Here is a 15352-nt window from a genome sequence, read left to right on the forward strand (position 1 = left end):
TAAGTGTAGTATACGAATGGAGGGGTAGTGCTGGTAATAATGGGGACATAAATAATAATGGGTGTCTTATGTGGTTTTAAGGCAGGTATGGGTTGCAATCAAACAGCTAATATTGATAGCAAGACAAACAGCACTTAGTCCATTAGAAAATGACACTTTTCATTTCCCCCTATAAAAATCTTGTTTTCCACCCCACAAATGGGAAAAGGAGGAAAAAATCTCCCATTCAAAAGGTTGAAAATGAAATCAACATCTTTTCATTTTAATCTACATAAAATAACGCATTAATTAATTAATTAATCAAATATTAATAACATTTATTCTCTTAATTTTAGAAATTTCTTTAGATTATTTATCGTATTGTTTCAATTGTCAAATTATTAAAATAATCATAGGAGGAGACTGGAACTTATCTTTTTTAAAAGACTCTAAGCCAAGTCACGATGATGGTTGTATGTCATAAAAGATTTGATTTATTTTTACAAACTATGATTTTTTCTTTAAACCCTAAAGAACCTGATCTTAAAATCTAAATTTTTCTTAGTTTAATTTTAATTAAGTTAAACATCACAATTTTCTCATGGTGGCACAAAAGTCTTATTCACAATACTTGCAATTGATCAATAATGATGAACTTCTCACTAATGGGGCATGAGAGATTGGACTTTTTTGAAAAAGCAATTATTCACCCTTATATTTGGAAAAGAAACAAACAAGGAGTCGTGGTCTCTTTTCTTATATGATAATTTCATACTAATAAAAAAAAATCAATTTCAAATCAATACAAAGTTTTTCAATTTACACGTTTCTTTACCCAAAAAAACAAATAAAAAATGTCAATAAAATATGCACAAGCAGTCTCTTTAGACAACATGTTCTTGGTTGAAAGGGTTAAATGGGTAAAGGAAATTTCAATTCAAGGAGAAGGTCGAAGATATCATCACTTGACATCTTCCTAAATATTCTTAAAAAATATCACCATATTTTGGGATAAGTGAAGTGTTCATATTCATTTCCAACCCAATGAGGGAGGACATGAATATATATATATATATATATATATATATATATATATATATAAAGTGAAAATAATCAAGAAGATACCCAAAACTAAAAAAATATTAATAATGTTTGATTCTTTTAATTTTATGAATATTTCAGCATAATTCTAAAAATTTAAAGCAAAAGAAAATAGAATTTTAGAGTCTGTTTGGAAGTGTTCGAACTTAGAAAATATTTGATAAATTTTTCACAAACCCGTAATTTGTTTTTTAAAACAAATTTTAGATATTTTGTATTATTTTTCTAGGAACAGTATATGATAATTAAAAAAATGAAAAATATTTGGAGAAATTTTACATGAAGGGCATAATACCTTTACAAAGAACAATGATATATATATATATTTTTTTTGACATTTGACTTCCATAATAGAATTTTATTTCTAAAAATAATTATATATCATTTTCTAATTATTATTTCCAAAAACAGTATCAAATATACTCTTATTTTTATTTTTATTTTTATTTTTATTTATTTATTTATTAGGAACAAATTAACATGGCTGACACGAAGGTCTGATCAATCACACATCAAATGGAAACCCTGCCCTGGAAATTGAATGGCAAATCCCAGTTCCACAGCGCAAACCCAGATTTCTTACTATTTTTACATCATTGAAAACGACCCATGTATAGAAATCCTCTGACTACATTTCATGTTTTTGTGCAAGGCAGGAACAAGCCCCTTTTTTCTTGGTTTCAAAATATACTGCAATTTTCACTGTTTGGTACTCCCTTTCATTCTTCTAAATTATTAGAAGCAAGAAAAAGATGGACGGCTTCTTTGACTCTGATAAAAAAAATTATAATGTAATAGGATCTTCTAAAAGTTCTTGTGCCTTTAAATTTTTCTTTATTTATGCATTTGAATTAAATAAAATGTAATATAAAGAATTTCAAAGTATTCTTCATTTTTTAATTATTGTTAAAAAATTATAGAAAATAATTTAAAGTACCTTAAAATTATTTTATAGAAAATTTATTTTTAAACCAATTTTGAAAAATTATTGTTTATTATAGTTTGTCAAACATGTTTTTTTTTTTTCAAATAAAAAAATATTTTTTTTTATTTTAAAGAATAAAAAACTATTTAAAAAAAAAGTTACCGGCAGCTTTTTGTTCTTTTCTTTTCTATTTTCTTCCTTTTTTTCTCTCAAGTCATGGTTCTATTTTTTATTTTAATTATTCTTTTTTCTTTCTTTTGACTAGAGGTCAGGTTCTATTTTTTTATTTTTTATTTTAAAAAAAATTAGTTTTCCAAAACAAAAAATGATTGAAAGATAAAATATTTATGATTGACAATTATTTTTAAGCACAATTTTTTTTTTATATATTTCTAAATAGATAATCAATTTTTGTTTTTAAAAATAGAAAGCGGGGTGTTTTTAGAGGACATCTTTTAATTATTTTCAAATACTTTTATTTGTTTTTTAATGGATGTTTTAAAAATAATTATATAAAATGTAGAATGATTAAAAATAAAATATTAAATATAAAAATGATTTCTAAAGTATATTTAAAAATGTTAAAAACATTTTAGGTTTTTAAACGTAATTTTATTTTACAAAATGTGAAATGTTTAAAACTGTTTCCAAAAACATTTTTTTAGAACATAAGAAGACTATCTCAAAGAATTGGCGGGGAAAAATAATATAAAATACATATTATAAAAGAGTGTCACATTTTTATTTATTTATTTATTTTTAAACCTTTTTGCTTTTGAAAGATTTTTTTTCTCAAACTTATGTTTTCATTTTTATTTTTATTTCAAAAATCTTTTCTGTAAGATTTCCTAGAGCTTCTACAAATTTTTTACTCAATTCCATTTTTTTCTAGCCTAACATTTTGCACTGTTTTAGACTTAACAACTTTCAGTCTAATAAATATTTCTATTTTATTTTATTTTACCAAATGAAAGAAAGAAGTTTATCAATCATAACATAGTTATTATAAAAGTTTTATTAAATTTAAATTTTTTAAAAAAAAAATAATAGTCACTTAATTTCATGTCAATTTGGGAATGATTTTTATAAATAATTTTTTTTTTTAATATTTGGATATAAATCAAAAAATATTTTTCATATTTTATAATAAAAAATTAATTTTAGAGGAAGCATTTACCAAGTGAAAAATTGTCCAAAAACCACTTTATTCAATTGGTTAAATTTTAAAAATGGTTGTAAACAAATTTTACACTAATTTTTGGAAAAAAAAAAAAAAAAACCACAAAGAAAGAAAGAAAAAACACTCACCAAATATAGAGCTTCCAACTTTTTCAAAATTACTTAGAAATGAAATATATATAGCTGATAAGAAAGGGGCTTTAGTTTGTCTTGACTTCATATTGAGATAGATTATCTTATGAACAAGGATGGAAATCCTCTCATCAATCAGTCATAACTCACAAGTAGTTCATAAAATATGAAGAATGATAGTGATGCAACTGAAGAAAATCAATAGAGATGATGAATGGAGGGAGATAAAACAAGGTCATGACCAGTACTATAATGGCTGAAAAGTAAATAAGAAGAGGGAAAGTGAAAATATATATGTATATATATACAAATTAAAGCATGCCCACTACAACTATTGGGTGCATGAAACTTGGCATAAATGATATTTCAAAGAAGTGGGCGGTGGCTCATGTCCCTCCATTCCAAGAAACATATTCACAAATCACAAAGAGTTCCACACGCATTATATCACGTAACCATCAATCCCTATCTCCACACACACCCCCTCCTCATGTGAGGTGCTGGGAGTAGTGGCAACACCCACCATCTCCATCCTCCCTACATCCCTATGTCGCCTCGATTCGGTACACATGGGGTCACCTTGTTCACCATCTCCCCTACTAAAATGGCAAACCCCCCTTATCATTTCTCTTTTTCTTCCATGGCCTTCCTGGGTCTTCAACTTTGATTTAACCACCATCTCCTTTTTCCCTTTTTTCCTTTTTTTTTCCTTTTTCCTCTGTGGCATGAAGATCATAGCAAGGATTCCATGCTATCTCTCCCTCTCGAAAAAGAAAGCATAAAAAAAATCAACCATATGAAGCAACCTAAAGGTTTGGACCACACATCAAGATAAAAAAAATATCTGGGGTTTATTGTAATATGGCTGTTTCATCATTATTTTAATTGTTGGTCAGATAGAGTCTGGTGTACTCTATTGCTAACAAACATGTAATCAATCATAGAGCCATGGACTCTACCATATTTCTAGGACCATATATGTGTATATAGTGCCTTTATTTTATGGGTGATTGAGGCATAAACATCAGCAATTTGCAGATGGTTTTCTATAAGAAATGTTTAGTGATGTGAACAACAGTAGCATCAGGGACCACATATCACATGGGTAACATAGACAGGTAAAAGTCAGTTGATGAAATAAATATGAAGAGGGCTTAAATGGAGTGTTTGGTCACAAGTTTTAATGCGGACATGTCAGAATTGAGAGCTGAGGCAGTGGGGATTTGTGGTACAAACCTGATTGAGGAGGATACACCAGAAACCACCAATTCAACTCCCAGTTAGAGCTGGGTTTCAAATGAAAAGTATCCTATATTGTTTAGCTTCCAAGAACTGGAAGATAACCTGATCATAGAAAACCTAAAAAAAGAACAAGAGCAATCACATGTGGGATGGAATATACCATTAAATGAAAGATGGGAACTATCTTTTTATCTTTGAAAGGAGCCGCTCTCTCCTATATGGATATTATGATCTGCACTAACCTCACCGGTTTAAAATTAATCAAAAGGAAGCCATTACATGCACTCGATCAGAAACTTTTCCCCTTATCCTACATGGAATATCTTAATTACCTTTTATGCAGATATGATATACTCGTTATGTCCTATACGATTGGGAGATCAAATAGGGTCCTACATCAAGATTGGGGATTGTCTTATATAATTTGTAATGACTTCTCTCTCCCATGTAGATATTCTCTCCTCCGTGTTAACCTCATAACTTTAAAATAAGTATATTGATAAGGGTCTATTCGCTTTGATACTATTTATAACTTTAAAACGAATACATAGTTAAGAGGAATTTACTAAATATACAATGTCAAAATCTTCTCTATGATGTGTGATATTACAACTCTTGGAAATTCAAATCCTCTCCAACTTTCATGATTGTAGAGGATATAAAGCCTAACTTGTGCTGGAGACAAAACAGTGGCGACACTTTTCTGGAACCATTTCTAGAGTTTCTACAGCATAAAATGCAGCTAGGATCAATCTATGATAACTTACATTCCCACTTATTATATGATCTATAAGGTATGGGAGCTATATATGGTCCATCTCATTGGTCATCTAACTGAATCCAAAGCAATCACTTAAACCATGCAGGCAAACCAATAAACTAGTGTAATTATTAGCTGCCAGCATCTTCTACCCCGAACTGGACATCCATTTAAGCCCCCCCCCCCCCCCCCCCCCCCCCCCCCCTCTTAAATCTGTGCTTCTGGACCCCTTGGTGTGCTCAGCTATTGGAAAAGCTAAAATACAGAGTCTGAAATAGAGACTGACTATCTTTTCTCAGCATGTTTTCTGCCACCAACACCATCAAATTATGATTGAATAAATGAGGAAACAAGGAAAAACATGTCCTATGATACTTAGGATTGAACTTCCACATAGCTATCAAATTAATCCACATCTTTTAAGATACCATCAAAGTTCAAAAGATGAGCATTCATAAGGAATTATTGCTACTGCAATGAGCTAAGACTATTCCAAAAGATTGAAATCTAGAACATTGTTGAATTCCTACCATGTTCCTGCAAGATTGTGCACCAGTGGACCCAATTTGAACAATGGTTCCACCTTGACAAGGAGTCAAAGGGATGATCATTATTCACCAGAATCACAATAAAAGGAAAAAAAATCAACGAATGGAAATAAGATTCCCTCGTTATGGAAAGTAATGGGCCAAAGTTCAAGCAGATATAAAATCACATTAAAGATATATCCAGATTCTAGTAAGATTTTGGACCCCACATGAACACCTATTCAACCTTGAGAAAAATAAGATTGAATCCATTATTCAGAAGCAATCACCCATCACCTAGGCAAAGGATCAGATGCCCTAGCAGAGATAAGGGAAGCAAAGAGACAAAACAAACAAGCAGATATTTGATTCATAATGGAGAGTAGTCAATGGTCATAGCAAGTAAAACTTTGAAGCTTTGAAGCAGAAACATTTCCTTTTATTATTCATTGGTGGCTCTATGCATGCCATTTTGAAAAAGTAAGGAATGACTTGTCTTTTCATGTCTTTCCTACAGTTGAATCTCTTCAATCCTTGATAATAAACTTCAAGACAGTATCTGAATCATATCCTTTGTAATAGTAAAGATGAGGCCCGGTAAGCCACCAAGATCTTGAATTTAATTGCCAAAATTTAAATGCTCTCTGGAGGCTGCTTCCAATAATCAACTCATTGGATTTCCCCTCATAGCCTTGTTTTTCAGAACCAATGCGTGATTCAGTTAGTGAATTCGTGGGTTTTCGTCATCTCGGTTTGTTTGGGGCATCTTCATCTATCTAAATTTACAAATCAGTAGTATTCTTTTGTTGACTTCCCGTTTCAGACAAGCCATTAAATGTATTGGGATGGATCTGGCTTTTAATTTTTTGTCTAGCACTTTAGATCATAAGGAAACTGATAAAATGCAGCATATCTTGAGGCGTGAGCTCATAGTCGGTAAGCTACTTGGAGCATTAATAATAGTGATTCAAATAGTTAGGTATGTGCCAATGATATCCTATGGGAAAAAAGTGACTATAACAAAAACTGATTGTGGGATGAGTGTGTAAGGTCGGAGATGGTTACACAATGATACAAGTCTTGAGATGAGTCAAGATCTCGAGATAATTGTGTTGCGTGGATGGGTTAGACTCAATTATAAACCTTTGAATTGTTAAACCCAAGATGGGTGTGACTCAAAGAGCACTCGTAGAAGCCCAAGGATGAATCAATGCCCCTAGATGGGTGTTTTGTGTAGGATGAGTTAAGCCTCATTATGTACCTTTGGATGGTTAAGCCCAAGATGAGTGAATGAATGTGATTTCGAACACAAACAAAATTAACTTGACCTTACAAATAACCAATTGATTTTCAAATAATATTTATAACTCCTTAGTATTAAAGTGCATACTCAACCATGTCAAGGGCATTTAAATTGCATACTCATAAAATGCCATGCCAATTACATCTCATCATTAATAGAAACATGTTAAAATTTTCTTCATAAGTTATTAATTTGGACACTATGTTGACAATCCACATGGTGCAAAACATATCGGTAAAAAATAAGGAAAAGATTAAGTTAGGTCAACATGCCACGGACAACAAAACTAAAGGGAAATGAGAAGGAAAGGTAAAAAATTAGGGACATGTCAATTGTAGTTTGAAAAGGGATGTTAGAAGGAAAGGTAAAAAACTAGGGACATATTAGTTGTAGTTTGAAAAGGGATGTTACATGATGGAAGAGTTGATGGAAACATGAGGCCTAAATCATTCAAACATAGTTTCAATAACAAATCATTTTCTATAAACTCCTTTCTCTTGTTTAGGGATTTCTCTAATATGGTATTGGAGCAATTTTCTCCAACAATGGATTCTTCATCAATCTCCATCATGGATGCTTCATCATCTCCTTCAAAATTCGCTCCTGTAACATTCAATCACTCAATCGCTATTAGACTTGATAATAACAACCTCATTCTTTGGAGAAAATAAGTTATGGTCCATCAAGGGCTACAAATTACAAGGTATTGTTTAAGACTTGAATTAAATAGCTACCAATGAACTATCTTACTCAAGAAGATCGAGCTCACAATATATTGGATAAATCTAAATTTTTTGGACTAAGAACAACAAGATCAACTTCTTATATGTTAGTTGTTGTTGTTATTGACCGAAGAAATTCATTTTAGATATATGGTCGATTGTGATACAATAACTCAAATTTAGAAGACTCTAAAACAACACTTTGCAAGATAAAATTGAACGAAGGTAAACTAGTACAACACTCAATTTCATATCACTAAGAAAGATTCTTTAGTAATGAATGATTTTTGTTAAAGCTTCATAGTATAATGAGTAAATCATCTAGCTCATGAACTTTCATAGAAGATTACATTGATGCTATATTTAAAGCATTACCTCAGAATATGACACATTTATCACAACAATTAATTTATGCATTGATTCATATACCCTTGTTGGGACTGAATCTGATCTTACTTCTTGCACAAGAAACTTGGATCGAAAAGAATTAAAAGAGGTTGGATTCGGCTATGGTTAATGTTGCAAATGTACACTCTAATTTTGGTGCTCAGTCTTGAAATGAAGGAAAGAAGAATTTTGGTAATTTCAGAAATAATCAAAATTTGGCATTTTGGTTCTCAATATGACCTAGGCCAAGGTTTCTCTTTTAGTTTAGGCAATTTTTATGACAGTCTCTATTCCACTTTTAATAGGAGTTGCCATAACTTTAGTGGAGAAAGAGCCACTGGTCAATTTAGTGGTTAAGGAAGATAAGATGGTCAATATGGTGGTCATGGCATTTGGAATAACAAAAAACCTTGGTGTCAATAGTTTAAAAGGTTTTGTCATATAGTGCAATAATGCTTTTATAACTTTGATCAATCTTAGTTTCAAGGCATGTCAAGTTCACACTCACGCATGATAGCCATGCTTGCTACCATACATGAAATAATTTATGATATATACCAATTAGTAGGCAGATTTTGGAGCTACTAATCATGTTATTGCACTATAGGGAACTTGACAAAAGTTGACTTTCTTCATACTAAAAAGATTCACATGGGTGATGACAAGAATTTAGTAATTAAACATGTTGATTAATCCATTTTTCTTCTCCTTATAATTCCACTATTATCTCTAAAGCATTATTTACATGTTCCTGCAATTACAAAGAACTAATTTAGTGTTTCAAAATTTGCTCTTGATAATCATGTTTTATTTGAATGTCATCATCATTTATACTTTGCGAAGCATTAGGATACTAAATCTATTCTACTGAAAAGGAGACTTATAGATGCCCTATATGTTTTTTTATCATACACAAATCAATCTTTAAAACAAGTGATAATCTATTTTTGTCTAAATACAAACTTTGCCTTCTACATAAAAGTGATGCTTCTTTCTATTCAACTTGTTTTGGGAAAATTCATAAATTTACTTTTTAATTCATAAATATTGTGTTTACTTCATTCATACATTTTCTAGTTTCACTTAGATCTACATGTTAAAAACAAATCACATGCGTTGCAAACTTTTATCAATTCAAAACTCAAGTTAAATTGTAACTTGGTTATAAGACCATGACAATTCAAAATGGTTAGATTCTTAGTGCATACAAACCATTCAGATTGATTGGGTTAGATTTTAATGTAAAAAATCATATGTTGCACCCTATGAAAGTCACATTATTTATTTACTTTATTAGTTTTAACAAATAGTGGAGTCTTTGATTCTACTAGTCGAAAGTCACATGCTCTGCACATATTACTAAAATCTATACAATATTTTAGCTTATAAAATATCCACAACAATATTATCCATTACCTCTTTTATTTAGCTAATTTAAATAAAAATAAAATATTTAAAGTCATATAGAAATGATACATTATCAAAATTTTCTTACATATTCTTTAACTAAGAAATATAAAATCGAATAAAAGAAAGTGAAATTTATATAAAAGTTATGTTGTTAACAAAATTGTTAATAATATATTGGTTGAAATAAAGAAAAACATATAAAAATAAATAAATTTATATTTGTATGAAAATTGTATGCTTACATTCAAATTGTGTACAATGTGAACTGATTAGGCTAAATATCCATCAAATAAAGAGAAAAACCTATCAATGCACATGATATCAATTATTAAAGAGAATCACACATTATATTATCAATGTTGCAACATATTTCATTATATTAGGCTTAAAACCCAATAGTTATGTATTGCTAAAAGACACATGTTATTGTTAGTGTCATTATGTAATGACATGTAATCCTTCTATTCATCTGAGGAGGATAAATGTCTTGATGGTTTTCATATGGTATACAATAAAAGCAAACACCCAAACTCCTTACAAGTGTTGCCAACCGTGGCAACCTTCCTTCATATCGATATACACTTGCAAGCATAACAAGTAATTGGAGGTTATCCCAAACTAGTGTTGTAATTCAAGCTAAAACTGCTTGAGCTTGACTCTTTGAGAGCTTTTTAGATCTTGTTAGCTCACCTTTCCAATTTGAGCTTGATCTTATATGTGCTTATTTTTCAACTCACAATGAAAATAGTGTTATAGCTATGTCAATTCAAGGACCGTTTTTCCAAGTTGTTAAGGTTTTAATCGGATATAATTATTACTTTTTGTTTTTAAAATAAAATACTAATAATAATAATAATAATAACAATAATAACTTTTATATAAGATATAAGAACTGTTAGAGGTTAATATTGAAAAGGTAATGGTTTTAAAAACTATTTTTAAAATTTTCGATTATCAAAAAAATTTTACTATTTCAAATTTCAAAGTTTTTAAAGATATAAGATAAAGTTTTTTTTTTATAAGATGTTTTATTTTTATATAGAAGTTTTTGATTTGTAACAACTTCATTTTTTAGTAAATAAGTAGTTTAGTATGTTAAAAAGTTACAATTAACTAGAGATCCCAAATAGGGGTCTCTTCTACTACAATTTCCTCATTTATTTATTTATAATTGCTATAATTTTTTTCTTTTTACATGTAAGCTTTTAGTAAAGTTGGTAGCATAACAATAATGGATCTCGTATTTGTTAATCGAATTTCTACATGATATGAAATAATCACATAAACAATTGTTACACAAATGAGAAATCCCTATTTTAGAAAACCCAATTGGTTTGTACCATAGATCTATAAAACCCATTTTCTACTCTTCTTTTTTCCTTCTTTTTTTTTTTTGGTGTAAAAACTCCTCAGAGAAGAGGGAGCAAAAAATCTCAAAACCCAAGGTCCTAAGTAGGCAATGGAAAAACTGATAAAATGCATGAATTCCACCAACACATAAAGAGATTCATGTTTGTCTACAAATCATAAAACAAAAGGCTGAATTGATCGAGTTAGAAAACAAGTATTAAGACTTTATTTAGATACACTATAAAAATAGAAACTTCTCTATAAAAAAAATAGGAACTCTTGTATAAACTTTTCTACATAAAAAATAAATAAATTAAAAGTTAAATTTTAAAATACTTTAAATCAAATTTTAAAAATCATTGTATTTCTAATATAAGTTTTCAAGAGTAATTATATTCTAATAACTATTTTTTTTTTGTTTTTAAAAATGGGAAAATTGCAAAGGAAATGCATCAAATGAATAATAAATATCTTCTTTAAGTTATGCTTAGTTTGCGGGATAAAATAATATATTTATATTTAAGGTATCGTATCCTGATAAGAAATGCATATCTTAGAATATCATTTTCAATAAAATATAATATTTTTTGATATTATATTTAATATATATATGATATTTTAAGGTAGTATATATAATAAAATATATTATGTTATGTTATAGATAAATTTGGTTTGCAAAATGAATAAAAAATAAAATGGACATATATATATATATATATATATATATATATATATATATATATATATATATTAATTATAATATTATTTTATAAATAAAATTTAAATAATTTTTTAACCACAAATTTATTTTTTAATCAATTTTTTATTTTACAAAATAAGTAATATAAAAACGATGAAAATAAATAAATTTATGAGACATAGATATATGTATCTCATATTTTAATTTAGGTAATTTATCATATTTGATTATCAACCAAACATGGATATGATATATTATCCATTCTCTTATCCTATCAAACATGGGCTTAAAGTATGGATGTACTTGATGAAGTCTATTTTTGGCATGGTATGAGCAGGCTACCAAGATAAGCCTCTTGGTGTGAGAATTGTAGAGTGAAATAGGTGAGTTAGATGCAGCATCCTAACTAGCCTGTTGATAATTTGACAAAGAGATGTGGTTAAGGCTTATCTTGTGAGAATGTAAATTTGGCCTGTTGGTCCAAAGCCCAGACCGTACAAATTTCGGGCCAAGGCCTCGTCAGGCCTGCATCTAAACAAACTTGCCCATTGCTCAGTCCGAACCCGCCCAAAATATTTGGATCAAAGTCAAGTCGGACACGGATCTAAGCCCGGCCTGATCCTTCTATGGTTGGGCCTGGGTTAATTTTTTAAGCCTAAGCCCAAGCTTGGCTACAGCATTTTTTTTTTTTAAAATACATTAATATCATGCATGGGATGAGAAAATAATAATAATAATAATAATAATAATAATAATACATGAATGAGATTTCGCCCCTTAGGTGGAAAATTAACATATAAAAGTCAATTTTTGTTTTTTTTTTAAAAAGGAAGTGAGACTTATGACACTAGGAATTTATAAACTAAAATTGATTCGAAATGACTCTATTATTTTTTTATACATTATTATATTTTTATAATTTTTTTTAATAAATAAATGAATTTCAAATCAAATGAGACTTAAAATCCATTTGATAGTATTTTTAGAAAACACTTTTAGTATAAAAAGTGTTTCTAAATAAATATTAAGTGTTTGACAAAACTTATAAGACATTTTAAAATAGTTGAAAAATCGCTTTTGTTGTATTTTTTTCAAATTTTTTTTGAAAACACTGTCACTAAAAATACTTTGAATATAAACATCGTCAAATACACTTTTAAAGTTTATTTGAAAGTGCTTTTAATATATAAAATAATTTTTTTAAAAGAAAAATCGGAGGTTTAAAAAAATTTAGAAAATATTTAAAAAAATTGAAAAATCACTTATTTTGTTTCTTGAAGAAATATAATTTAGAATTAAAAAATGACTTAATTAATTGCACACTAAATCAAAATTAATAATAAAAAACCTGACTTATTTATATATTAAAAAATAAATTTTATTTATTTATAATTCATTTAAAATAAAACGTTATCAATTATTAATATTATTAATTTGAAAGAAATCAATTATGCTTGTATAAGGGTGTTCATATCTATATTTTTATAATATATACTTAAATAGTAACAGTTTTAAATGTATAATTTATGATGGAAAAGTGAGTTTTCACTCACCAATTTAATAAAATATAAAAAAAACCCAACTTTTAATGAATCAGCTTTATATTCGTTTCTTTAAAATACTCTAACTTTTCCATAAAACTATTTTTTAGAATAGTTTTTAATAACAATTTTTTGTGAAAAAAAAAAATTGTGTTTAGAACTGAATGAAAAACAGTTTTTGTTCTAAAAAAAAAACATGTTTCGTTGAGTTAATAAAAAAGTTTTTTAGAATAAGTAAAATAAAAAATATGTTTGAAAATTATTTTTTTAATTAATAAAGTGTTTTATTCCATTAACTTGTTATTATAAATATATAAATAATTTTCATATACACAATACATTTAAATTAAAAAAATTATTCTATTTTGAAAATTTTACCAGTTATAATTTTTTTAATTTTAATAATTTAAGGAAGAAAAAAGGTTTGCTGATGGGGTTGTAGGGTGAAACTCATCTTTGTGGAAATACAAAAAGAAGAAAAAATACAAAAACAATCTATTTCATAAAAAGTAAAAAAACAATAAAAATATTTTTTATTGTTATCAAAAAAGTGATTTTTTAGAATACGAAAACACAAAAAACAGTTCTTGAAATCGGAACCAAACAGCCTTAAAAGTACTTTTCGGAAAGAAAAAGCTATACAAAATTGAGGGCCCAACCGGGATCGAACCGGTGACCTCTTGATCTGCAGTCAAATGCTCTACCACTGAGCTATGGACCCCCATTGGTTTTTCATCTCTCTTTTTCAAATATTTCTTTTAAATTATATTTCAGCCCACTGAAACTGAGTAGGGCTGTCCGCAGTTTCTCCAAACATAACACCACCCCGTTTCTACGGAGAAGAAAGGGGCAACAATAATATTGAAAAGGCGACTCAGTACGGCGTACAGCTCGCCGTTCATCTCATCTCCTCTCACTTCGGGAATCTCGTTGCGGTATCTTCTTCTTTCTCTCTATCACTCCGTTTTGCTTCCTGTGAAACCTTATGCAGAGCAATAATGGCCACTCGATTAAAAAATTTCCTTTTTTTTTACTAAGGTTTCTCGGAAACCAAACACTCAGAGCGTTTTGTAATTTTTCTAAACTTGCATTGTTTGCTTACATAGTTTCACTTTTTTTCTTTCTTAAATGTGTTGCAGAAAGTGTGTGATTGTCTTCTTCGCAAAGGAACCCTAACGCTCGCGAGCGTAATCCGTTTTACCGAACTCCCTCCTCAACAAGTGAAGAGCTGTATACTTGTGTTGATCCAACATAATTGTGTTCAAGCTTTTGCTATACAGCAAGAAGGTATTGGAATTCTTATTTCCGGAACATTAGCAGTTTTTGTTGTTTCTAGCTGAGAAAAGAAAAAAAATTGAAGTATATGATTAACCGTCACGGTGTTTCTTGTTGCCCTTCATTTTCTCTGCCATCAAATGGTCATTACTTGGGTACGTTGTAGACTAATGCTACTAGTAAACTGAGCATGGTATATTAATCTTGTTTGGCATTCCCCCTTTTTCTTGGCAACAAATGGGGTTCATGTTTTTAGCTTAATTGCATCATGAGAAAAGTAGAACTCTGCTCAAACATCTCCAAATGAGCTATTTGGGCAATGTGAAAATTCAAATCTAGTTTTGTTTCTTCTTCCTACATTGCCTTTGTCGGACAAAAGGTAAACGTTATTTCATGTTGATTATGACTAATGATTATGAATGCAGTTGGTTTTGGAGAAGCACCAAGGGTTGTAACTCAGTATATGGCTTTGTTTCACAATATCCTTCACCGAATGAGATTTGCGAAATTCTTGGCAATTGTGTCTGAGGAGCTTGATAAAGAAGTCGGTTTTTTAATTTTAGATTGATCCTTCATTGTGTATGTCTTTTGTTGGAAGATGGAGTTTGATTAGACTGTTGATTGATTTCTTGTTGGTTTTGGCAGTGTGAGGAAATTCTTGAAGGTTTGCTTCAACATGGCAGACTTACACTGGAACAAATATTGGATAGAGCCAAGTCAAATCAAAGTGAAGGCAAGTCTCTTTTGTATATTTGAGCATTTATTATGCAGTATGTTCACTTCAATTTTCTTGTTAGAATAATTTTAATGTTTTAATAT

At 29.2% G+C, this 15352-nt stretch overlaps 1 protein-coding gene and 1 non-coding gene across 2 annotated transcripts; one reads left to right on the forward strand and one right to left on the reverse strand.

The window, feature by feature from the left end:
- Positions 1-4507: 4507 nt before the first annotated feature.
- LOC117933353 (DNA-directed RNA polymerase III subunit rpc3-like) lies at positions 4508-15289 on the forward strand. Its single transcript, XM_034854715.1, has 5 exons — positions 4508-4595; positions 14051-14193; positions 14398-14545; positions 14959-15077; positions 15179-15289. Exons 1-5 carry the CDS (start codon positions 4508-4510, stop codon positions 15287-15289), a joined length of 609 nt encoding a protein of 202 aa, XP_034710606.1.
- TRNAC-GCA lies at positions 13908-13979 on the reverse strand. The gene has a single exon. It is a non-coding gene; the product is annotated as a tRNA-Cys (tRNA).
- Positions 15290-15352: the final 63 nt, after the last annotated feature.

This window comes from Vitis riparia, chromosome 16, assembly GCF_004353265.1.
Source record: "Vitis riparia cultivar Riparia Gloire de Montpellier isolate 1030 chromosome 16, EGFV_Vit.rip_1.0, whole genome shotgun sequence".
NCBI classification, from domain to species: Eukaryota; Viridiplantae; Streptophyta; class Magnoliopsida; order Vitales; family Vitaceae; genus Vitis; species Vitis riparia.

Excerpts from the sequence above, each read along its gene's own strand:
- LOC117933353 (XM_034854715.1), top strand. The coding sequence starts at position 4,508 with ATGTCAGAATTGAGAGCTGAGGCAGTGGGGATTTGTGGTACAAACCTG. Across the intron at positions 4,596-14,050 it reads AACCACCAATTCAACTCCCA|GGCTGTCCGCAGTTTCTCCA; the intron begins GTTAGAGCTGGG and ends GAAACTGAGTAG. Across the intron at positions 14,194-14,397 it reads ACTTCGGGAATCTCGTTGCG|AAAGTGTGTGATTGTCTTCT; the intron begins GTATCTTCTTCT and ends AATGTGTTGCAG.